Source organism: Nerophis ophidion, linkage group LG20, assembly GCF_033978795.1.
Source record: "Nerophis ophidion isolate RoL-2023_Sa linkage group LG20, RoL_Noph_v1.0, whole genome shotgun sequence".
Taxonomy (NCBI): Eukaryota; Metazoa; Chordata; class Actinopteri; order Syngnathiformes; family Syngnathidae; genus Nerophis; species Nerophis ophidion.
Window position 1 is genome coordinate 23,429,187 of NC_084630.1, and position 26,192 is coordinate 23,455,378.

At 43.5% G+C, this 26,192-nt stretch overlaps 2 protein-coding genes across 3 annotated transcripts in view; one reads left to right on the forward strand and one right to left on the reverse strand.

Annotated features, from left to right (window-relative positions):
- Positions 1-14,477, reverse strand: part of rbm34 (RNA binding motif protein 34) — a 16,306-nt gene extending 1,829 nt beyond the window's left edge. Inside the window, exons 1-9 of the mRNA XM_061880745.1 lie at positions 14,262-14,477; positions 6,186-6,345; positions 6,008-6,120; positions 3,926-4,121; positions 3,806-3,865; positions 3,703-3,746; positions 3,551-3,634; positions 3,384-3,444; positions 3,282-3,324 (exon numbers count right to left, since the gene is read on the reverse strand). Of these exons, the coding sequence (XP_061736729.1) occupies positions 3,282-3,324; positions 3,384-3,444; positions 3,551-3,634; positions 3,703-3,746; positions 3,806-3,865; positions 3,926-4,121; positions 6,008-6,120; positions 6,186-6,345; positions 14,262-14,284 (784 nt within the window). The 5' untranslated portion in view covers positions 14,285-14,477. The remainder of the gene's footprint in view (positions 1-3,281; positions 3,325-3,383; positions 3,445-3,550; positions 3,635-3,702; positions 3,747-3,805; positions 3,866-3,925; positions 4,122-6,007; positions 6,121-6,185; positions 6,346-14,261) is intronic.
- Positions 14,478-14,817: 340 nt separating this feature from the next.
- Positions 14,818-25,311, forward strand: tbce (tubulin folding cofactor E). 2 transcript variants are annotated; one of them, XM_061880742.1, is made up of 19 exons: positions 14,818-14,918; positions 15,076-15,128; positions 15,530-15,581; positions 20,162-20,280; positions 20,366-20,450; positions 20,516-20,680; positions 20,787-20,872; positions 20,949-21,048; positions 21,118-21,220; positions 21,274-21,350; positions 21,426-21,518; positions 21,587-21,651; positions 21,718-21,782; positions 21,853-22,005; positions 22,075-22,213; positions 22,288-22,356; positions 24,756-24,812; positions 24,882-24,973; positions 25,040-25,311. In XM_061880742.1, the coding sequence occupies exons 1-19, from the start codon at positions 14,833-14,835 to the stop codon at positions 25,133-25,135; spliced, it is 1,755 nt and encodes a 584-aa protein (XP_061736726.1). In that variant the 5' UTR covers positions 14,818-14,832; the 3' UTR covers positions 25,136-25,311. The 2 variants fall into 2 exon arrangements, with proteins under 2 accessions (XP_061736726.1, XP_061736727.1); XM_061880743.1 differs by lacking the exon at positions 15,530-15,581 and having other exon boundaries at positions 14,843-14,918.
- The last annotated feature ends 881 nt before the right edge of the window (positions 25,312-26,192 follow it).

The window sequence follows — 26,192 nt, forward strand, 5'->3', positions numbered from 1 at the left end:
ACATACAAAAGGCAAAAGCAGTGAAGTTCTCAGGTTGTGTACAAACCCCATTTCCATACGAGTTGGGAAATTGTGTTAGATGTAAATATAAACAGAATACAATGATTTGCAAATCCTTTTCAACCCATATTCAGTTGAATATGCTACGAAAACAACATATTTGATGTTCAAACTCAATTTTTTTTTTTGTTGCAAATCATTAACTTTAGAATTTGTTGCCAGCAACACGTGACAAAGAAGTTGGAAAAGGTGGCAATAAATACTGATAAAGTTGAGGAATGCTCATCAAACACTTATTTGGAACATCCCACAGGTGTGCAGGCTAATTGGGAACAGGTGGGTGCCATGATTGGGTATAAAAACAGCTTTCCAAAAAATGCTCAGTCTTTCACAAGAAAGGATGGGGCGAGGGACACCCCTTTGTCCACAACTGCGTGAGCAAATAGTCAAACAGTTTAAGAACAACCTTTCTCAAAGTGCAATTGCAAGAAATTTAGGGATTTCAACATCTACGCTTCATAATATCATCAAAAGGTTCAGAGAATCTGGAGAAATCACTCCACGTAAGCGGCATGGCCGGAAACGTACATTGAATGACCGTGACCTTCCATCCCTCAGACGGCACTGTATCAAAAAACGACATCAATCTCTAAAGGATATCACCACATGGGCTCAGGAACACTTCAGAAAACCGCTGTCACTAAATACAGTTGGTCGCTACATCTGTAAGTGCAAGTTAAAGCTCTACTATGCAAAGCGAAAGCCATTTATCAACAACATCCAGAAACGCCGCCAGCTTCTCTGGGCCTGAGATCATCTAAGATGGATTGATGCAAATTGGAAAAGTGTTCTGACGAGTCCACATTAAAAATTTTTGGGGGAAATATTCGACATTGTGTCATCCGGACCAAAGGGGAAGCGAAGCATCCAGACTGTTATCGACGCAAAGTTTAAAAGCCAGCATGTGTGATGGTATGGGGGTGCATTAGTGCCCAAGGCATGGGCAACTTACACATCTGTGAAGGCACCATTAATGCTGAAAGGTACATACAGCTTTTGGAACAACATACGTTGCCATCTAAGCGCCATCTTTTTCATGGACACCCCTGCTTATTTCAGCAAGACAATGCCAAGCCACATTCAGCAGGTGTTTATAAAAAAAAAAAAAAAGAGTGCGGGTGCTTTCCTGGCCCGCCTGCAGTCCAGACCTGTCTCACATGGAAAATGTGTGGCGCATTATGAAGCGTAAAATACGACAGCGGAGACCCCGGACTGTTGAACGACTGAAGCTCTACATAAAACAAGAATGGGAAAGAATTCCTCTTTCAAAGCTTCAACAATTAGATTCCTCAGTTCCCAAACGTTCATTGAGTGTTATTAAAAGAAAAGGTGATGTAACACAGTCGTGAACATGCCCTTTCCCAACTACTTTGCCACGTGTTGCAGCCATGAAATTCTAAAGTTAATTATTATTTGCAAAAAAAAAAAGTTTATGAGTTTGAACATCAAATATGTTGTCTTTGTAGCATATTCAACTGAATATGGGTTGAAAAGGATTTGCAAATCATTGTATTCTGTTTATATTTACATATAACACAATTTCCCAACTCATATGGAAATGGAGTTTGTAGATGGTAAATAAGAAAATACTATGTTCTGCAAATCCTTTTCAACACACCGTATTTCCTTGAATTGCCGCCGGGCATGCAATAAGCGCCTGCCTTGAACTACTGCCGGGTCAAACTTGCTTCCAAAAATGATTAGCGCGTGCTTACTCTTACCGCCAGGTCAAATTTGTGACTTGACGAGTGACGCTTCCCCTGTCATCATTTTCAAAATTGCGGAGGCAGCAGGGTTGGAAATCTTTACCACTCAAAGAGTCATTTTGACCCATTTCACAACGACAACAGATGCCGCAAAACTCTTGAAATGTATAATGAAATCACACAGCATAAAGAAATTGTTTTACTTGTACTATTGTGTAAACCAGGGCTCTTGTTCATCAGCCACACGGGTTACACTGAAGGTTGTGATATAAAGAACTTTAACACTTACTAATATGTGCCACACTGTGAACCCACACCAAACAAGAATGACAAACACATTTCTGGAGAACATCGGCTCTGTAACACATTATAAATGCAACATAAGAATGACCCAGAATGCAATGCATCCATGACTCTTGCTGCTTATACATGCTGCCTACAACACTTTCACCCTACAACAATCACTAATACACCCCCATATCATCACACATGCTGACTACAACACTTTCACCCTACAACAATCACTAATACACCCCCATACCATCACACATGCTGACTACAACACTTTCACCCTACAACAGTCCCCATGGTTCTTTTCCTCGTTATTCCGGAGGACATGATGTCCACAGTTTTCAAAAACAATTTGAAGTGTGGACTCGTCAGACCACAGAACACTTTTCCACTTTGCATCAGTCCATCTTAGATGAGCTCAGGCTCAGCGAAGTATTTCTGGGTGTTGTTGACAAATGCCTTTGGCTTTGCATAGTAGAGTTTTAACTTGCACTTACAGATGTAGCGACCAACTGTAGTTACTGACAGTGGTTTTCTGAAGTGTTCCTGAGCCCATGTGGTGATATCCTTTACACACTGATGTGGCTTTTGGATGCTGTACCGCCTGAGGGATGGAAGGTGTGTAATATCATGGCTTATGTGCAGTGATTTCTCCACATTCTCTGAACCTTTTGATGATATTACGGAGCGTAGATGGTGAAATCCCTAAATTCCTTGCAATAGCTGCTTGAGAAATGTTCTTCTTAAAACGTTTGCTCAGGCATTTGTTGACAAAGTGGTGACCCTCGCCCTGTCCTTGTTTGTGAATGAGTGAGCATTTCATGGAAGCTGCTTTTATAGCCAATCATGGCACCCACCTGTTCTCAATTAGCCTGTTCACCTGTGGGATGATCTAAATAAGTCTTTGATGAGCATTCCTCAACTTTCTCACTCTTTTTTGCCACTTGTGCCAGCTTTTTTGAAACATGTTGCAGGCATCAAATTCCAAATGAGCTAATATTTGCAAAAAATACCAAAGTTTGTCAGTGTGAAGATGAAATATCTTGTCTTTGCAGTCTATTCAATTAAATATAAGTTGAAAAAGATTTGTTGTATTCTCTTTTTATTTACACAACCTGACAACTTCACTGCTTTTGTATTTGTATATATTGATACACACACACACACACATGTATATACAAGACATATACACTTGTGTTACTGTTAAAAAAAGCAGACACTCACCAAAGGGGAGGTTGCCCACGAAGACGGAGCGTTTGTTGTCGTGCTGAAAGACAAAGACGCCATGACACGCCTGCCGGGGGTGTGGTGTGTCACATGACTTACCGAGGCGCCCCCCACTCGGTCCACCCGGATGAAGATATCCTTCTCCAACTCCACACCGTTTCTGTCAGGGCGGGGACACAGACACAGACACACACACACACACACACACACACACAAGACGTGTTACCACGGCAACCGCAAGGCATGGGAGGAGCGACGGTACGGACCTCTTCAGGGCCTTGGCGACGCCATCTTGGTCCTGGAACACTACGTAGGCGTTGACGCTCTGCTTCAGCGGGTGGACCTGGCGCCTGCCGCGCACAAAATGGCGTCTTAGAAAGGAGAGGAGGGGGCGGCGCCCGAAGAGACGCAGACTTACTTGATGGCGGCCACCTTGCGGGACACGGACGGGTCCTCCGGGGCCTGCGAGGACAAGCAGCGTGAGCGGGAGGTTAGAACGCGAGCATGAGCGAGTTCCTTACCACGGAGCGGAAGCGTATGGACTCGATGGCGCCGTCGTGCTTGAAGAGGCCGCGCAGCGTCTGGGAAGGACAGACACAGATGAGCGGCGGCCCTCAAAAGGTGCACAAAGATGGCGGCACCTTCTTCGTGCAGCTGAGCGGCAGGTTGCCCACAAAGACGCTCCTCTGCGCCTTGGCCGCTTCTTCCTGCTTGTGAGCTCGCAACTTCTGCCTCTTCACCGCCCAGTGCTGCTCCGCCTCCTCGTCGCCCGTCGCCTCCCGCTTCCTCTTCCTGGCGCCGGGCTCCCCCTCGTCAGCGCCCTGCAGGCTGCTCTCTCTGTTCAAAGATGGCGCAGAGTATCCAAATCCATGATTTTTAGGTTCAAACATACAAAATTAACTAAAAAGCTAGCATAAAGCGTTAGCTTGTTAGCATGCTAGCAGGAGACACTGTAAAAGGAAATCAAATGCACTGTTTGTAGGTGTAACTAGACTAAAGTAGCTCAAAAACTACTTAATTACTTGAAAACTAGGTAAAACAATCACCTGGGACACCTGTGCATTAAGACCGAAATCACCTGGGACACCTGTGCATTAAGACAATCACCCGGGACACCTGTGCATTAAGACCTAAATCACCTGGGACACCTGTGCATTAAGACCTAAATCACCTGGGACACCTGTGCATTAAGACCTAAATCACCTGGGACACCTGTGCATTAAAACAATCACCTGGAACACCTGTGCATTAAGACCTAAATCACCTGGGACACCTGTGCATTAAGACAATCACCTGGAACACCTGTGCATTAAGACCTAAATCACCTGGGACACCTGTGCATTAAAACAAACACCTGGGACAACTGTGCATTAAGACAATCACCTGGAACACCTGTGCATTAAGACCTAAATCATCTAGGACACCTGTGCATTAAGACCTAAATCACCTGGGACACCTGTTCATTAAGACCTAAATCACCTGGGACACCTGTGCATTAAGACCTAAATCACCTGGGACACCTGTGCATTAAGACAATCACCCGGGACACCTGTGCATTAAGACCTAAATCCCCTGGGACACCTGTGGATTAAGATTTAAATCACCTGGGACACCTGTGGATTAAGATTTAAATCACCTGGGACACATGTGGATTAAGATTTAAATCATCTGGGACACCTGTGCATTAAGACAATCACCCGGGAAACCTGTGCATTAAGACCTAAATCCCCTGGGACACCTGTGCATTAAGACCTAAATCACCTGGGACACCTGTGCATTAAGACCTAAATCACCTGGGACACCTGTGGATTAAGACCTAAATCACCAGGGACACCTGTGAATTAAGACAATCACCTGGGACACCGGTGCATTGAGACCTATATCACCTGGGGCACCTGTGGATTAAGACCTAAATCACCTGGGACAACTGTGCATTAAGACAATCACCCGGGACACCTGTGCATTAAGACCTAAATCCCCTGGGACACCTGTGCATTAAGACCTAAATCACCTGGGACACCTGTGCATTAAGACCTAAATCACCTGGGACACCTGTGGATTAAGACCTAAATCACCAGGGGCACCTGTGGATTAAGACCTAAATCACCTGGGACAACTGTGCATTAAGACAATCACCTGGAACACCTGTGCATTAAGACAATCACCTGGGACACCTGTTCATTAAGACAATCACCTGGGACACCTGTTCATTAAGACAATCCCCTGGGACACCTGTTCATTAAGACAATCACCTGGGACACCTGTGCATTAAGACCTAAATCACCTGGGACACCTGTGGATTAAGACTTCAATCACCTGGGACACCTGTGCATTAGGACAATCACCCGGGACACCTGTGCATTAAGACCTAAATCACCTGAGACACCTGTGCATTAAGACCTAAATCACCTGGGACACCTGTGCATTAAGACCTAAATCACCTGGGACAACTGTGCATTAAGACAATCACCTGGAACACCTGTGCATTAAGACCTAAATCACCTGGGACACCTGTGCATTAAGACCTAAATCACCTGGGACACCTGTGCATTAAGACCTAAATCACCTGGGACACCTGTGCATTAAGATTTAAATCACCTGGGACACCTGTGCATTAAGACAATCACCTGGGACACCTGTGCATTAAGACCTAAATCACCTGGGACACCCGTGCATTAAGACCTAAATCACCTGGGACACCCGTGCATTAAGACCTAAATCACCTGACGTCCAATTTCTGCTCGGCCAGCGATTTCTTCTTGAGCAGCTTCTTCTGCTGGGGACGGCCTTGACCTCGGACCTCCTGGGCTTCCTGCAGGCTGACCTGGCGAGGCAGCTGTCGCCACCACACAAGACCGAGGCGTCACCGGGTAGTTTCTCACACGAGGTGTGCGGGCTTACCTGGGGCGCAGGTACGAAGAGGGCTGACGCGGCGCGGGGCTGGGCGCTGCTGAACAAAGATGAAAGTGTTGCGGATGTGGCAGAGTTCTTCTGGAGCAGACTTCCTGACACCTGGCCCACCTGGTAGTTGGTGGACACCTGTGCAGGAGACTCTTTCACGCTGAGGACAGAATAGGTTTTGAAGTCATATCTCAAGTGTTGTGTTTGTATACACATGTATAAATTATTCTATTCACAATATATTTTTTTTGTATAGCTCTGTAAATATACTCTATGTGGGTTTATTCCATAGACATCTTCTAAGGGAGCGCTACTGACGAGACGCGGGGCCGCCATCTTGGAGTGGTGATCAGTGGAATTCATGTGTCAGGAGCAATGAACTGTCAGCGCATTTCATTCATCTTACCTGACTCAATACCACTCATTTTCACACGCTTCTCTGTCATACGTGTAGCTATGATGAAGGACACATGTTTTAGTATTCATAGTTTGCTTTACAGTAATAGAATATTCTTATATGCTATAAGTGATCAGATCAAAAGTGGGAATATAATCCCAGAGAAGGGGGAAAAACTATTTTTAAGTTGAAGAAACAATATGATGAGGTATATATACATGCGTAACTACTACATAAACAATGTATGAATACATTAGATTAGTGTTTTTCAACCACGAGTGCGCCGAGAGATATTGTCTGGTGTGCCGTGGGAGATTTCACCTATTTGGGTTAAAAATATGTTTTAGAAACCAGTAATTATAATCTGCAAATATGTTGTAGAGTGTCAGTGCTGTGTAGAGCTGGGCAGAGTAACCCTGTAATACTCTTCCATATCAGTAGGTGGCAGCAGGTAGCTAATTGCTTTGTCGATGTCGGAAACAGTGGGAAGCAGTGTGCAGGTAAAAAGGTGTCTAATGCTTCAACCAAAATTAAACAAAAGGTGAGTGCCCCTAAAAAAAGGCTGTGCAGAACCAAACTAAAACTGAACTGGCCACAAAGTAAACCAAAACAGAATGCTGGACGTCAGCAAAGACTTACTGTGGAGCAAAGACGGCGTCCAGTGTACAAGCGAACATGACATGACAATCAACGATATCCCCAAAAAGAAGGATAAAAACAAGCAAAATATTTCTGATTGCTAAAACAAAGTAGATGCGGGAAATATTGCTCAAAGGAAGACATGAAACTGCTACAGGAAAACACCAAAAAAAGAGAAAAAGACACCAAAATAGGAGTGCAAGACAAGAAGTAAAAGACTACACACAGGAAAAGAGCAAAAAAGTCCAAGTAAGTCAGGATGTGATGTGACAGGTGGTGACAGTACACCTACTTTGAGACAAGAGCTATAGTCATGCATGCTTGCTTATGCTTTCAAGTCATATTCAGCAATTGCAACAACAACTTTTTACTGTCAACTGAGTTTCATTTTTTAATGATTTCTGCTAGTGGTGTGCCTCTGCATTTTTTCAGCGCAAAAAATGTGCCTTGGCTCAAAAAAGGTTAAAAACACTGCATTAGATATCTACATATCTTATAGGGTCTCCCAAGGCAAACAGGTTCTAGGTGAGGGATCAGACAAAGAGCAGCTCGAAGACCTTTATGAAGAAGAAAAATCATGGACCCAGATTTCCCTTGCCCGGACGCGGGTCACCGGGGCCCCCCTCTGGAGCCAATCCCTCTCGAGAGGGATTGGACCCTCTTCCACTCTGGCGTTGCCGGCAGTGAGAGGCGACGGGCTGGGGTGGAAATTCTTATTTCCCCCCGGCTCAAAGCCTGTACGTTGGAGTTCAACCCGGTGGACGAAAGGGTAGCCTCCCTCCGCCTTCGGGTGGGGTGACGGGTACTGACTGTTGTTTGTGCTTATGCACCAAACAGCAGTTCAGAGTACCCACCCTTTTTGGGAACACTCGAGGGAGTACTGGAAAGTGCCTCCCCGGGTGATTCCCTTGTCCTACTGGGAGACTTCAACGCTCACGTTGGCAACGACAGTGAAACCTGGAGAGGCGTGATTGGGAAGAATGGCCGCCCGGATCTGAACCCGAGTGGTGTTTTGTTATTGGACTTTTGTGCTCGTCACAGTTTGTCCATAACAAACACCATGTTCAAACATAAGGGTGTCCATATGTGCACTTGGCACCAGGACACCCTAGGCCGCAGTTCCATGATCGACTTTGTAGTTGTGTCATCGGATTTGCGGCCTCATGTTTTGGACACTCGGGTGAAGAGAGGGGCGGAGCTTTCTACCGATCACCACCTGGTGGTGAGTTGGCTGCGATGGTGGGGGAGGATGCCGGACAGACCTGGCAGGCCCAAACGCATTGTGAGGGTCTGCTGGGAACGTCTGGCAGAGTCTCCTGTCAGAGAGAGTTTCAATTCACACCTCCGGGAGAACTTTGAAGATGTCACGAGGGAGGTGCTGGACATTGAGTCCGAGTGGACCATGTTCCGAACCTCTATTGTCGAGGCGGCTGATTGGAGCTGTGGCCGCGAGGTAGTTGGTGCCTGTCGTGGCGGTAATCCCAGAACCCGTTGGTGGACACCAGCAGTGAGGGATGCCGTCAAGCTGAAGAAGGAGTCCTATCGGGATCTTTTGGCTCATAGGACTCCGGAGGCAGTGGACGAGTACCGACGGGCCAAGCGGTGTGCAGCTTCAGCGGTCGCGGAGGCAAAAACTCGGACATGGGAGGAGTTCGGGGAAGCCATGGAAAACGACTTCCGGATGGCTTCGAAGCGATACTGGACCACCGTCCGCCGCCTCAGGAAGGGGAAGCAGTGCACTATCAACACCGTGTATGGTGCGGATGGTGTTCTGCTGACCTCAACTGCGGATGTTGTGGATAGGTGGAAGGAATACTTCGAAGACCTCCTCAATCCCACGAAGCAGTGCACTATCAACACCGTGTATGGTGCGGATGGTGTTCTGCTGACCTCAACTGCGGATGTTGTGGATAGGTGGAAGGAATACTTCGAAGACCTCCTCAATCCCACCAACACGTCTTCCTATGAGGAAGCAGTGCCTGGGGAGTCTGTGGTGGACTCTCCTATTTCTGGGGCTGAGGTCGCTGAGGTAGTTAAAAAGCTCCTCCGTGGCAAGGCCCCGGGAGTGGACGAGATCCGCCCGGAGTTCCTTAAGGCTCTGGATGCTGTGGGGCTGTCTTGGTTGACAAGACTCTGCAGCATCGCTTGGACATCGGGGGCGGTACCTCTGGATTGGCAGACCGGGGTGGTGGTTCCTCTCTTTAAGAAGGGGGACCGGAGGGTGTGTTCCAACTATCGTGGGATCACTCTCCTCAGCCTTCCCGGTAAGGTTTATTCAGGTGTACTGGAGAGGAGGCTACGTCGGATAGTCGAACCTCGGATTCAGGAGGAACAGTGTGGTTTTCGTCCTGGTCGTGGAACTGTGGACCAGCTCTATACTCTCGGCAGGGTTCTTGAGGGTGCATGGGAGTTTGCCCAACCAGTCTACATGTGCTTTGTGGACTTGGAGAAGGCATTCGACCGTGTCCCTCGGGAAGTCCTGTGGGGAGTGCTCAGAGAGTATGGGGTGTCGGACTGTCTTATTGTGGCGGTCCGTTCCCTGTACGATCAGTGCCAGCCAGAGCTTGGTCCGCATTGCCGGCAGTAAGTCGAACACATTTCCAGTGAGGGTTGGACTCCGCCAAGGCTGTCCTTTGTCACCGATTCTGTTCATAACTTTTATGGACAGAATTTCTAGGCGCAGTCAAGGCGTTGAGGGGTTCCGGTTTGGTAACCGCAGGATTAGGTCTCTGCTTTTTGCAGATGATGTGGTCCTGATGGCTTCATCTGACCGGGATCTTCAGCTCTCGCTGGATCGGTTTGCAGCTGAGTGTGAAGCGACCGGAATGAGAATCAGCACCTCCAAGTCCGAGTCCATGGTTCTCGCCCGGAAAAGGGTGGAATGCCATCTCCGGGTTGGGGAGGAGACCCTGCCCCAAGTGGAGGAGTTCAAATACCTAGGAGTCTTGTTCACGAGTGAGGGAAGAGTGGATCGTGAGATCGACAGGCGGATCGGTGCGGCGTCTTCAGTAATGCGGACGTTGTACCGATCCGTTGTGGTGAAGAAGGAGCTGAGCCGGAAGGCAAAGCTCTCAATTTACCGGTCGATCTACGTTCCCATCCTCACCTATGGTCATGACCGAAAGGATAAGATCACGGGTACAAGCGGCCGAAATGAGTTTCCTCCGCCGTGTGGCGGGGCTCTCCCTTAGAGATATGGTGAAAAGCTCTGCCATCCGGGAGGGACTCAAAGTAAAGCTGCTGCTCCTTCACATCGAGAGGAGCCAGATGAGGTGGTTCGGGCATCTGGTCAAGATGCCACCCGAACGCCTCCCTAGGGAGGTGTTTAGGGCACGTCCAACCGGTAGGAGGCCACGGGGAAGACCCAGGACACGTTGGGAAGACTATGTCTCCCGGCTGGTCTGGGAACGCCTCGGGATCCCCCGGGAAGAGCTAGACGAAGTGGCTGGGGAGAGGGAAGTCTGGGTTTCCCTGCTTAGGCTGTTGCCCCCGCGACCCGACCTCGGATAAGCGGAAGATGATGGACGGATGGATATCTTATAGACTTTCTGTTGCTGCAGCAGAGAGTTTATTCTGTCTTGACACTTTGTATTGATGTTTTCTATTAAAGGCCTACTGAAAGCCACTACTAGCCACCACGCAGTCTGATAGTTTATATATCAATGATGAAATATTAACATTGCAACACATGCCAATATGGCCTTTTTACTTTACTAAATTGCAATTTTAAATTTCCCGCTAAGTGTCATGTTGAAAACGGTATGATGACTTGTATGATGACTCGTGCGTTTGACGTCTCGGGTTGTAGCGGACATTATTTTCCAGCCCGATCCAAGTTATAAGTAGTCTGCTTTAATCGCATAATTACACAGTATTTTGGACATTTGTGTTGCTGAATCTTTTGCAATGTGTTCAATTAATAATGGAGAAGTCAAAGTAGAAAGATGGAGGTGGGAAGCTTTTAGCCTTTAGCCACACAAACACAGCCTGTGTTTCCTTGATTAAAATTCCCCGAAGGTGAAGCTTTACTATGGATCAAAACGGTCAAGCGAACATGGATCCCGACCAAATGTCAACCGGCAGGTTTCGGTGAGAAAATTGTGGTAATAGGTTGGCTCTTACCGTAGTTATGAGCGGAGCCTGCGTCCTGCTGCGCCGACTTTTACCTCCTTCTATGGAGACACTGGCGGTCACTACACCCGTGGCCACACCCCTCCGACTTTCAGGTACTATATAATCTCACTAAAACACTAGCAACACAATAAGAAGATAAGGGGTTTCCCAGAATTATCCTAGTAAATGTGTCTAATAACATCTGAATCGCTCCCACTGGCGCCGCCTTTTCTTTTTTTAGTGCTTCACTCTAACTTTCCTCACCCACGAATCTTTCATCCTCGCTCAAATTAATGGGGAAATTGTCGCTTTTTCGGTCCGAATCACTCTAGCTGCTGGTGGCCATGATTTTAAACAATGTGAGGCTGTGAGGAGCTCCACAACCCGTGATGTCACGCGCACATCGTCTGCTACTTCCGGTACAGGCAAGGCTTTTTTATTAGCGACCAAAAGTTGCGAACTTTATCGTGGATGTTCTCTACTAAATCCTTTCAGCAAAAATATGGCAATATCGCAAAATGATCAAGTATGACACATAGAATGGACCTGCTATCCCCGTTTAAATAAGAAAATCATTTTAGTAGGCCTTTAAAGTCTTCTCTTAAATGATCATGTTTACAGTCTTTGTTTTAAATGTATTTTTTGCTTTGGATAAAAGCATGTTTTTTTGCTTTGGATAAAAGCATCTGCTAAATACTTCAACATAAACATATATAAACACCTGAAAGTCTTTATATCAGCTAAAACCACCAATCTGTTTCACTGGATTCAGAATAAAAGCAAATTCTGTCTTACCCAACAATGTTAGTATTTGAATATTGTTACTTGAAGACTTATTCCTGGTTACAATTATACTGTTAAGAAAGTATTGTCTTATACTTTGCCTAAAATGAGAATGCATCATAATCAGTGGCGGCTGGTGATTTTTTTTTTAGGTGGGGCTGAAAGCTTGTAAACCAAACCCCGTAGGGGGTCATCCTCCCCCAGAAGATTTCTTTGTGACTTTCACATACAAATGAAGAATTCTGCTGCATTCTGACAAAATAATGAAGACAAAATAGAACATTTCATAGGTTTGCAGAGAATGATAAACAATATGCACACACTCTTTTCACAAAATACAACCAATAGTACGCTAATGTTAAATCTTGCTTGTGAAAAGTAATCCCCCGATTCCTATTTTCAACAGTCTGCTCATTTGAGCAGGAAAATGCTGAACACCATCTTTGTTTTCTACCTGTCAACTGTCAGTTTAGCATCTTTGTTTTCTACCCGTCAACTGTCAGTTTTGCATATTTGTTTTCTACCTGTCAACTGTCAGTTTAGCATCTTTGTTTTCTACCTGTCAACTGTCAGTTTAGCATCTTTGTTATCTACCTGTCAACTGTCAGTTTAGCATCTTTGTTTTCTACCTGTCAACTGTCAGTTTAGCATCTTTGTTTTTCTACCTGTCAACTGTCAGTTTAGCATCTTTGTTTTCTACCTGTCAACTGTCAGTTTAGCATCTTTGTTTTCTACCTGTCAACTGTCAGTTTAGCATCTTTGTTTTCTACCTGTCAACTGTCAGTTTAGCATCTTTGTTTTCTACCTGTCAACTGTCAGTTTAGCATCTTTGTTTTCTACCTGTCAACTGTCAGTTTAGCATCTTTGTTTTCTACCTGTCAACTGTCAGTTTAACATCTTTGTTTTCTACCCGTCAACTGTCAGTCAAGCATCTCCTGCGATGAGATTGCGACTTGTCCAGGGTGTAAACCGCCTTCCGACCGATTGTAGTTGCGATAGGCGCCAGCGCCCCCCGCAAGCCCAAAAGGGAATTAGCGGTAGAAAATGGATGGATGGAAGTTGTGGTAGTAGTTTAGTCAGTAGTTTAGTCTTGGATGTACACTTTACAGTGGTTAGGGCAGTGGTTCTTAAGCTGGGTTCGATCGAACCCTAGAGGTTCAGTGAGTCGGCCTCAGGGTTTCGGCGGAGATCAAAACGCACCCGACTCATCGTGTAAATACAAATTTCTCCCTATCGGCGTATTACAAATACTGCAACAGCTGACTGATTTGCAGGTGTGTAATTTGTTTTGAGGTTTTGTTGTTTGAACAAGTTGATGTTCGTGCACGGTTCATTTTGTGCACCGGTAAAAAAAAGCATGGTAACACTTGAGTATGGGGAACATATTCACCAATAATGAGTTGCTTACTAACATGCAAATTAGTAACATATTGGCTCTTAACTAGTCATTATTAAGTACTTTTTAATGCCTTATTCGGCATGTCCTTACTATAACCTTAACCCTCTAACCCTGACCCTAACCACATAACTCTTAATTAAGTCTGTGTTACTTAGAATATGTTCCCCAAATTAAAATGTTACCAAAAACATATAACTTTGTATTGAATTTGTAATTGTTTTTATTTTTCACTAAAGAAGGGTTTGGTGAATGCACATATAAAACTGGTGGGGTTCGGTACCTTTAACATGGAGTAAGAACCACTGGGTTAGGGTTAGGATTGGATTGATTTGAGGGCAATACTCAGTTATATTGTCCCGACTAAAAATGAATAGATTTACATAAGTATATAATACATTATTTTGATACCAAAAACATGTATTTGCGCCAATTGATTTTCAAAATGTGCACCACACATTATTCAAATATATAGCTGGAAGCAATTTGCAAAAAGATTGCGCATTACACAAATTTGCAAAATGCTGGTGCGCATTTTGCAAATTGCTCACATTGCTATTGTGCCAACAACAGCAGGCCAATGTGAAGAATATTTGTGTGCCGTACCGTTACTTGGTTAAGTCCAAAGTTATTTGAATAGTAAATACATGTTCTGAGAATCATCTTGTATTGTATTCTAATGATATTTTGTACATTTCTCGCGGTATGCTCAACATTAAATCCCTTTTGAAAGAAAGAGTAAACAAACCTGTGAGCAAGTCTCTTCTTCATGATGATTCCCGCCAAACGATCACAAATTCTTCCACGCCCACTCGTCTAAGAACGTTCCAGAGTTGAAATGTGCATTAAAACAATATTTAGGCTCATTTCGTCTTCTTCAAATCTGCAACCTCAGAAAGCGAGCATGTGTCACTCTTTAAATGAGGTCCTTCTGTCAAATGTGTCCGATCGGAAACACGTTTGCTAATCAAAGTATATCATCTAAAAAGTCGTTTCCGGTGTTTTCAGAGGCGCTTTTGATTGATTGATTGAAACTTTTATTAGTAGATTGCACAGTTAGTACATATTTCGTACAATTGACCACTAAATGGTAACACCTCAATAAGTTTTTTAACTTGTCTAAGTCGGGGGTCGTTAGTCAATTCATGGTATGTCGGTTTGCATCGTTTTCTCGTTCTTCAATCTTCAAATGTAATATAATTGTAATTTAATTTTAATTGTGCAATGGGTTATAAATGTTGGTGTTGTAAAGTTAAAACATTTAGGGTAATTTCTTCATAAAATCTAATGGTTTGAAAGCGTACACGTCTTCCTGTTAAATGAATTCCTTCTGTCAATTGTGTCCGATCGGAAACACGTTTGCTGGTCAACGTAAACATTCAAAACTTTCGTCTATATTTGACAGGTACTGTAACAGTTTGCATGTATTCATATCAATATTACATTTATTTACATAAATATGATAACAAATTTGAATGACATACTATATATATGAAAACGTAATCAAATGATGTTAGTAAAAATATGTGCATCATCTAAAAAAATCGTTTCCGGTGTTTTAGAGGCGTGATGTCTGCTAGCGAGCATCGCTTCCCTCGTTCTGCAACCCTCAAAGGTAACATGATTGCTCTTTATTTGGGCTATGACTTTTACAGTTTGGAGTTGAAATGTGGTTAAAACAACATTTAGGTTTATTTCTGCTTCGTCAACCCTATAATGTTTCACGTGTCCTTGTTAAATCAAGTGTTTCTGTCAAATGTGTCCGACCGACACCGAGTTTGCCAATCAACCTAAACTATCAACAACCTTCATCTATATTTGACGGCTAATCTACACACGTCACATATTTTCAGATTAATATTACACTTAATTGTGTGAATGTTCCAAAGCATTCACACGCGTGTTTTATGTAAATGCAATACATCGCTGGGAATGACATAAACCTGAAATTAAAATAGTTTGTATTTTGTAAGAATATGTGCATCATGTAAAAAATTCATTTCCGGTTGTTTTTAGGGCGCGATGTCTGTTCGCTAGCATCGCTTCTCTCGTTCGTCAACGCTCAAAGGTAACATCATTGTACTTGTATTTAGGATATTATATTATGCGGTCAAAAACACCATTTAAGTGTATTTCTACTTTTACTTGTGCTACGAGTGTTTAGTTTGCTGTGCGGAGTTGAAATGATCGTGTGTCGAATCCAATTGATCGATTGAAGCTTGCATTAGTACAGGGGTCGGGAACCTTTTTGGCCGAGAGAGCCCAAAAGCCAAATATTTTAAAATACATTTCCGTAAGAGCCATATAATTATTTTTTTTACCACTGAACACAACCAAACACGTACATTTTTAAGTAAGACCAACATTTCTAGAGTATAACAGGTCTCTTATTCTTTGTAATAACATTGTTATTCTGAAGCTAACTGTGGAGGGGGTGTGGCCTGCGGGCCTGCAGCGACAGGTGCGTAGATGGCCCACCTGGGCCTTGTTATCTAATCACCTGTCGCTCTGTTATAAGCAGCAGCCAGGAGGAGAGACTGGGTTGGGGCTGGAAATACAATTGCTGGAAAACAACTGAGAGACCTATTGAAAAATAAAACAATATTGTAACCCTGAAACAGGCTCTCATGTCGGTGCTTGGGGGTCTGAAGAACCCCCAGGAGGGCAAGCCCCACACTAACCAATAATAAATAAATAACTTCTTACCATTAACGCAACTTCTTGAACAGGTGCGGTAGAAAACGGATGGATGGATTAAAAATGCATGAGAATGTTTTATAATTTTAACAATATTTTTAACACTGTGATTACAAGTGGAATTATTCATTACTTATCGTGTCAAGCAACGTCAGGTCAGATTTATCAGAGAGCCAGATGCAGTCATCAAAAGAGCCACATCTGGCTCTAGAGCCATAGGTTCCCTACCCCTGCATTAGTAGATTGTACAGTACAGTTCATATTTGTTGTGAGCACAATACCAATGGTGCGCAATTTGCAAATGTAATGTCAAATCAAATCAAATCAAATGTTAATTGGATTCTTCACTATGAAGTGTACATCCGCGACAGAACTACTGAGTAAACTAAGACCACAACTTGGTTTACTATTAATCAAATCTAATAATGTAGGGTTACCTGGAACTTGAAATAGGCCACCCGGCCTGAATCCACACTTGGTAGTAGTTTAGTCGTGGATGTACAATGTTTAGCAGGGCTCGGGAACCTTTTTGGCTGAGAGAGCCATGAAAGCCAAATATTTCAAAATGTATTTCCGTGAGAGCCATATAATATTTTTTTAAGACTGAATACAACTAAATGCGTGCATTTTTAAGTAAGACCAACATTTTTAGATTATAATAAGTCAGGTATTCTTTTTAATAACATTTTTATTCTAAAGTTAACCAATAATAAATATAACACTTCTTACCATTAATGCGAGACCTTGGACAGGTGCGATAGAAAACGGATGGTTGGACTAAAATGCATGAGAATGTTTTATAATTTGAACGTTATTTTCAACATCGTGATTACCAGCGGAATTATTAATTACTTATCGTGTGAAGCAATGTCAGCTAAGATTTATCTGAGAGCCAGATGCAGTCATCAAAAGAGCCACAGGTTCCCTTAGCCTGCTGTATAGTGATGAATCCAATAAACATTTGATTTGATTTGATTTGATTTGACATTAAATTTGCAAAATGCGGTTGCACATTTTGCAAATTGCGCGTCATTGGTATTGTGCTTACAACAATATTCCATACAATTGACCACTAAATGGTAACACCCCAATAACTTTTTCAAAATGTTTAAGTCGGGGTCCACCTTCATCAATTCATGGAACAAATATATACTATAAGTAAAATACACACAAGAGGACAAAGCTACACGACTTAGCTTCTTGTGTTAACATTCATGCCCGCCAGCATCCCATAATAATAATAATAATTATGTAACCTATTTTTATGGACTTGCCTCTTTGTGATGTTAAAGGCCTACTGAAACCCACTACTACCGACATACTTGCCAACCTATTTCTGGGGGGGGGGGGGGGGGGTTAAGAGGGGTGGCGTATAATTCACCAACTCGAGTATTTCATATATTTTTCATGAATTGTAGCTATATATACTTATTTTATTATATATATATATATATATATATATATATATATATATATATATATATATATATATATATAACTAAAAGTTGAATTTCCGACGGCACCTATCAAATACACAGTAATAAAAACACAGTTGTTCTACTAACTGTACTGTGCTTGCTGGTTACTAAAAAAACAAAAAAAACACTTACCTTTCACTATTTGAGTAACCTTTGTTCTGCCATTTGCGTATTGGCGAGCGATCTCCGAATCCGGAACATATCCTTCACGGATTTGTTGTAGACATCCGCAAAGGAGAACGGGATGTTGCTTCCAGCTATCAGCATAGCCATCTTTGTCTCAGCATAAGTTACACCATCGGGTCTCCATTTTGCGAGGTGGGCCATAATACTGGGTTGTGAATAATGCTGCGCTGCGGACGCTTTGTGCTTCGCTGACCGTTCATGGCTGAATATATCTGTTCGGCCGCTGTGTTCAACGGAGAAGTCTGTTCTACAAAATTTACAGGCAACATACCCCTTCCCCTTCGAACTCTCCTGGATAAACTGAAATTCTTGTTTCCAGTCGTTCTGGAACTTGCAAGCGTATTTCTTCATTTTGCTCGTCGACGGTGTAATATATTGGGTTGGAGTCAATAACCAGGCGACGTGATGAAGTTACGTCTCTTTACTGTGGTCTTCAGAACAAATGTAGAATATATTTACATTCTATTCTATGTACAGTAGATGGCAGTATTGTCCTGTTTAAGAGGGTCACAACATTGAGTCAGGTCTAACTCAATGTTGGGGGCGTGGCCTCCAGCTCCGGGAGATTTTCGGGAGAAAATTTGTCCCAGGAAGTTTTTGGGAAAGGCGCTGAATTTCGGGAGTCTCCTGAAAAATCCAGCCGGTTTAGTTTACTAAATTGAAATTTTAAATTTTGCGCGGAAGTGTCATGCTAAAATGTCGCGGTATGATGACGCTTGCGCGTGACGTCACGCATTGTAGAGGACATTTTGTTCCAGCACCGTTCACAGCTATAAGTCGTCTCTTTTCATCGCATAATTCCACAGTATTATGGACATCTGTGTTGCTGAATCTTTTGCAATTTGTTCAATGAATAATGGAGACGTCAAAGAAAAAAGCTGTAGGTGGGAAGCGGTGTATTGCGGCCGCCTTCAGCAACACAAACACAGCCGGTGTTTCATTGTTTACATTCCCAAAAGATGACGGTGAAGCTTTACTTTGGAACAGAGCGGTCAAGCGAACACGGTTGGATTGGACCACACACACAAAGTACAGTGTATTATGCAGCCATCATTTCGAAAGATCGTGTTTTGAAGAGGGTCCTTTGCGAAGGGCAGAGAGGGGCTTCGCCAATATCTGTCGACTGGTGCTGAAGAAAGATGCGGGGCCGACCCTCAGGTTGTACAGGTACGACCATATAATCTCACTAAAACACTAGTAACACAATAAGCAGATAAGGGATTTTCCTGAATTAACCTAGTAAATTTGTCTTAACATCTGAATCGCTCCCACTGTATAGTCTTTTTTTTTTTTTTTTTAGTCCTTCACTCAAACTGTCCTCATCCACGAATCGTTCATCCTCGCTCAAATTAATGGGGAAATCGTCGCTTTCTCGGTCCGAATCGCTCTCGCTGCTGGTGGCCATGATTGTAAACAATGTTCAGATGTGAGGAGCTCCACGACCCGTGACGTCACGGGCACATCGTCTGCTACTTCCGGTACAGGCAAGGCTTTTTTATCAGCACCAAAAGTTGCGGACTTTATCGTCGATGTTCTCTACTAAATCCTTTCAGTAAAAATATGTCAGTATCGCGAAATGAACAAGAATGACACATAGAATGGACCTGCTATCCCCGTTTAAATAAGAAAATCTAATTTCAGTAGGCCTTTAAGTTCCTGTTATAAGCTGTTATATAGTATATGCCTTGAGCTCTTATTTTGAAGGCGCCAAGAAGTGGTGACACGTTGCGATGGAGCGAAGTTTTGATCTTTACATTGTTGGCAAAATACCTTTTCCACCTTGTTCTCTGTAGTTATAGTCCAGCGGGTCCTCGCCTTTATTCCACATTAATCAGAAGACAGCAGAAAGATGAAATAAGTCTTTGTGCTTTCTGACAAGACGAAGGTCCGCCGATGCTAGCTATGGCTAACTCAGATGAAGCTAGCTGATTCTCCGAACTTTACGATAATTAGATGTCTTTCTTTTGCGGGACTTTGATCCCACCGCTGCCACCAATGTAACCGAGGGTTTATAAATGTCGCCTATAGTGTATAAAGTCTCCAGTTTTACACGACAACCACTTTATTTTGTTGGTTTTCAAAAACTCCCACCACAACGTGTCACCACTTCCGCTCTGAGCGCCTTCAAAATAAGAGCTCAAGACATAAACTGTACAACAGTTTATAACAGGAATTTAACATCACAAAGAGGCAAGTCCATAAAAATAGGTTACAATAATAATAATAATAATGTCCTGTCATCGTTGACTCAAATAAATCAACTTTCAAATCATTTTCCTGACACCAGAATAATGGCAGCGGATACGACGGAACCAGAGGTACCGGAAGACGCCGTGGGTCGGCGAGTGTCGTGTAAGGGGGAGAGGGCCACAGTCCGCTTTGTGGGCGAGGTCCCGCCCACTGCAGGTATTCTATGACGTCATGGAGGCCAACAGTCATCAAACTATAGTATGTTATTCAATAAGACTTCTTATGCTGCTGCGTGTTTGAGGCTTGTGGCTGGGTGTGGAGTGGGATGACCCCGTACGAGGGAAACACGACGGGCGCCACGACGGAGTCCAGTACTTCACATGCAGGTATTCCCACCACGCCGTTCCCAGTCAGGCGCTCCACGCACGTCAACGCTCTCACTTCCTGTCAGGCACCCCAAAGGAGGGTCCTTCGTGCGTCCGGCGAAGGCCAGCTTCGGCTCGGACTACCCGGCGGCGGTGCGGCGCGTCTACCACGTCGACCCCGAGGCCGTGCTCGGCGAGGAAATCTCCATCTCCTCCAAAACTTTGGAGTGGGCGGCCTTCAAAGAGCGCAGGTGTTTTGCGTGCAAGCACGTTCAAAGCTGATTGGACGGACCAGCTTAGTGCTTTTATGACGTGTGTGTGTGTGTGTGTGTGTGTGTGTGTGTGTGTGTGTGTCAGCTTGGAAAGTCTTGAAACGGTCCTCCTTACAGGCTGCGAGGTGAACGGGCCTGGAGCGGACGGTGACATCCGGGAAACAACCCCCAGTATCTTTTTAGTTGGAGGCTTTTATTGTGAAAGTCACCCCCGGCGTCCGTGTTGGACCTTTGACTCGGCGCTCAGACGTGCGCTGGCTTGACCTGAGCGCGTCTCTGCTGTGCTGCTGGGAGGACGTGGTCGCCATCAGTCGCCAGCTGGAGCACCTGGAGGCTCTCCAGCTCAGGTAGGAGGCCACGCCCCTCACTTCCTGTTGACCTCTGACCTACTAACTGCAGCCCCCCCTTTTCTGTAGTTGCAACAGATTGCGTTTGCCCTCTGACCCCGCGGCCCACTGCCGGGCCTTCTGCAACCTCAGAGTCCTCACCCTCATCGGCTGCGAGCTCACCTGGACTCAGGTGCGTGTTAGCACGATTAGCTCAGCGGCGCGTAAAACCTTGGATCTGCTCAGATCCTGCAGTGCGCCCCCATGTGGCCGCAGCTGGAGGAGCTCATCGTGGAGGACAACAACATCACGGAGCTGCACAGGTGACGCTCGCCGCCAGACCTGGAGGTCGAGTGGGCGGGGCCTAGCTAACGGCGGACATTTGTGACTTCCCGCAGGCCCGAGGGCGTCCTTCAGCAGCTGAAATGTCTCAACCTGTCCAAGAACCCTGTGGACCAGGACAGCCTGCTTAGCCTGGCCTTCCTGCCCAGGTGCGTGAAGGAAAGACAGCGCCCCGTGTGGCCGACATGTACGCTGCAGCTGCCTCTCTTCTGTGCAGACTGGAGCAGTTAAACATGGCTGACACCGGACTCTCCCAGCTTCACTTCCACGACGCCGCCGCGGGTACGGCTCACGTGAGGCGTGTTCTTCACGTGCACTTGACGCGCGCTTGACGTCTTTGTCCCGCAGGAGGTCAGACGGCCATGTTTGCGGCGCTAGAGAACCTCAACTTGAGCCGCAACGACATTAGTGAGGTCAGCTTCCCCCTGGCAGGAAGTGCCTGCTCCTTACTTCACAATAAAAGCTGTGCCGTTGTGTCGCCAGTGGCACGTGATTGACGAGCTGGCCAAGTTGCCCGCCTTGGTGCAACTCTGTTGCCGCGGCAACCCGCTGGTCAGCAGCGACCGAAAGCCTGAGACTGCCAATCAGATCTTCATCGCCAAACTCGGACGTCTGGAGGTCCTCAACAATTGCAAGGTGTGTGTGTGTGTGTGTGTGTGTGTGTGCGCGTGCGCGGGCTCATGGGTTGTCATGGTTATGGGACAGATCCACCCTCAGGAGAGGAGGGGGGCGGAGTACGACTACCTGAAGATGTTTGGCGAGGAGTGGCTGCAGGTGAGGGGGCGGAGTCAGCTCAGTGAGCAGTTCGCATGTCGGCATCCTCGTTACCTGAGCTTGATTGACAGTAAGCCCCGCCCACTTCCCCTGCCATCACCAATAACTGTAAAGATTGTTCCAGTAAAGTGGTGTCGCTAACAGAGTACGGCGCTCCTGAAGAAGGCGAAGTGAAGAAGCGACAACCATTCGCACTTAAGAATCAGCTTTTAAGTAAGTCCCGCCACTCTCTGCTGTCTCTCCTCTGATTGGCCTGCACCCATAACTTAAGTATCTGTTACTGGTACTGCTAACTCATTGAATATGTAGTAATCTATTACTGCTGCGTGTAACTTACTGAATATGTAGTAATCTATTACTGCTGCGTGTAACTTCAGTAATGTATGACTGCTGCATGTAACTTGTGTAATCCATTACTGCTATATATAATGCAAGTAATCTATTACTGCTGCTAGTACCGTACTAAATATGTGGTAATCTATTATTGCGTGTAACTTGAGTAATTTATTACTGTTGCATGTAATGTAAGTAATCTATTACTGCTGCTAGTAACTTACTGAAAATGTAGTAATGTATTACTGCTGCGTGTAATTTAAGTAATCCATTACTGCTACATGTAATGTAAGTAATCTATTACTGCTGCTAGTAACTTACTGAATATGTAGTGATCTATTACTGCTGTATGTAACTTCAGTAACCATTACTGCTGTGTGTAACTTCAGTAATCAATTACTGCTGCATGTAACTTATGTAATCTATTACTGCTGCAAGTTACTTACTGAATGTGTAGCAATCTATTAATGCTGCATGTAATTTAGGTAATCTATTACTGCTGCATGTAACTTAAGTAATCTATTACTGCTGCTAGTAACTTTAGTAGTTAACTATTGCTGCTAGTAACTTACTGAATATGCCGCAATTTATTACTACTGCTAGTAATTTATTAATCTGTTACTCCTGCTACTAACTTAGTAACTTGCAAAATATGTACTTTACTACTGCTAGTAACTTTAGTTATCTGTTACTCCTGCTAGTAACTAGATAGTAATTTATTGATTCCTTCAGGAGAGTTACTCCTGGAAAAAATAAATAAATATATATATAAATATATACATATATGCTTAACTTACTAAATATGTAGTATTTTACTGCTGCTAGTAACTTTAGTGAGTTATTACCGCTGCCAATATCTTACTAAATCTGTTGTAATTACTGCTGCTAGTAACTCAAGTAATCAATTACTGCTGCTACTTACCTATTGAATATGTGGCATTATATTACTACTGTTAGTAACTCAAGTAATACATTACTACTGCTTGTTACTTACTGAATATTTAGCATTACATTACTACTGCTAGTAACTTTAGTAATGCATTACTGCTGATAGTAAATTACTGAATATGTAGTAAACCATTACTGCTGCGAGTAGCTTTAGTAATCAATTATTGCTGTGAGGCTCTTACTAAGTGGTATTTTATCACTGCTGATAGTAACTTACTAAATGTGTAATAATCTATTACTACTTCTAGATCTTACTGAATATCTAGTAACTAATTACTCTTGCTATTAACTTAAGTAGTCTATCACTGCTGACAGTAACTTACTGAAGCTGTAGTAATCCATTACTGCTACTAGTAACCTAAGTAATGTGTTACTGATGACAGTATGTGAGTAAATATGTAAACTATTACAGTTGATAGTGTGAGTTAATATGTACTCTTATTACTCCTGCAAGTATATGAGTAAAGATGCAATCTATTACTGCTGCTAGTATGTGAATAAAGATGTAATCTATTACTGCTGCTAGTATGAGTAAAGATGTAATCCATTACTGCTGCTGGTATGTGAGTAAAGATGTAATATATTACTGCTGCTAGTATTTGAGTAAATATGCAATCTAATACTGCTGCTAGTATGGGAATAAGGATGTAATCTATTACTGCTGCTAGTATGTGAATACGGATGTAATCTATTACTGCTGCTAGTATGTGAGTAAAGATGCAATCTAATACTGCTGCCAGTATGTGAATAAGGATGTAATCTATTACTGCTGCTAGTATACGAGTAAAGGTGTAATCTATTACTGCTAGTATGTGAATAAAGATGTAATCTATTTCTGCTGCTAGTATGAGTAAAGATGTAATCTATTACTGCTGCTAGATCGTGAGTAAAGATCTCCCTAGTAACTTCTAGAGATACCCTTGAGATACTAGGTTTTTCTGTTGTATCTACGCAGTTATGTGGTAGTTGCTAGGTCCTGCCATGCGCGTAACAGCTTACTTACGGAACAAATTACAATATCGCATACACTAATGTAAAGCATATCACCTAGTAACTCCAAAATTATTATCAGCTCAGTTTTGACCAACATTGAGTTACTGGGTTTTGCCTTTGGACGGGAGAGATGTAATCCATTACTGCTGCTAGTATGTGAGTAAATATGTAATCAATTACTGCTGCTGGTATGTGAGTTAAGATGTAATTTATTATTGCTGCTAGTATGATAGATAGATAGAAAGATAGTACTTTATTGGTTCCTTCAGGAGAGTTCCTTCAGGAAAATTAAAAAGTAAAGATGTAATCTATTACTGATGTAATGTGTTTCTTTGCAGAGATCACCTTCGTGTTTGTTGATGGTGACAAGCGGCCCGTGGAAAAGAAGCTTCCAGGTAAAGGTGTAAGGTCAGCCAGCGTGTTGCTAGGCAACCATACCAATGGAGCCATGTTGTGTGCTGCAGCCTCCATGGAGGTCCAGAAGGTCAAAGGTCTCCTTTCAAGACTGATAAAGGTTCCTGCGGCTGACCTGAGGCTCAGCTACACCAGCGCCAAGGTGCTAAGGTGCTAAGGTGCTACCAGCTGGTGGACGTCACATGACCAGGTGAAAATGTTCTTTCAGGTGGCCGACAGAGAGTTTGTCATGGACAGCGACCTGCAGACCTTGCTCTTCTACGCCATTGACGACGGCGACCAGGTGCTAGTGCGCTGGCTGTGAACACACACCCTCACACACTCATTGTGTGACATCATTTGGCCACGCCCCCAAACAATCATGTCACTGTTCAAAACACAACGCATGCAAAAGTCACTTTGATCCTATTTTATCATCACAACAATATTTACATGTTACTGCAAATGTAATATTCCAATAAAAAGTTTCCTTCATGTCAACACATTGTTTACTTTCATCAAAGTAATGCAGTCATTCCATCGGATGATTATTTTAGTCTTGTCATTATGGTGGTACTTAATGAATACTTAGGTCTACTACACTACTGTATTTAATGTTGTCATTATGGTAGTACTTAATGAATACTTAGGTCTACTACACTACTGTATTTAATGTTGTCATTATGGTGGTACTTGATGAATACTTAGGTCTACTACACTACTGTTTTTTAATGTAGTCAAGAAGGCGGTACTTGATAAATACTTAGGTCTACTACACTACTGTATTTAATGTTGTCATTATGGTAGTACTTAATGAATACTTAGGTCTACTACACTACTGTATTTAATGTTGTCATTATGGTGGTACTTGATGAATACTTAGGTCTACTACTCTACTGTATTTAATGTTGTCATTATGGTGGTACTTGATGAATACTTAGGTCTACTATAATGTATTTTAATGTAGTCATGAAGGTGGTACTTGATGAATACTTAGGTCTACTACACTGTATTTAATGTTGTCATTATGGTGGTACTTGATGAATACTTAGGTCTACTACTCTACTGTATTTAATGTTGTCATTATGGTGGTACTTGATGAATACTTAGGTCTACTATAATGTATTTTAATGTAGTCATGAAGGTGGTACTTGATGAATACTTAGGTCTACTACACTACTGTATTTTATTGTTGTCATTATGGTGGTACTTGATGAATACTTAGGTCTACTACACTACTGTATTTTAATGTTGTCATTATTGTGGTACTTGAATACTTAGGTCTACTACACTACTGTATTTTGATGTTTTCATTATTGTGGTACTTGAATACTTAGGTCTACTACACTACTGTATTTTAATGTTGTCATCATGGTGGTACT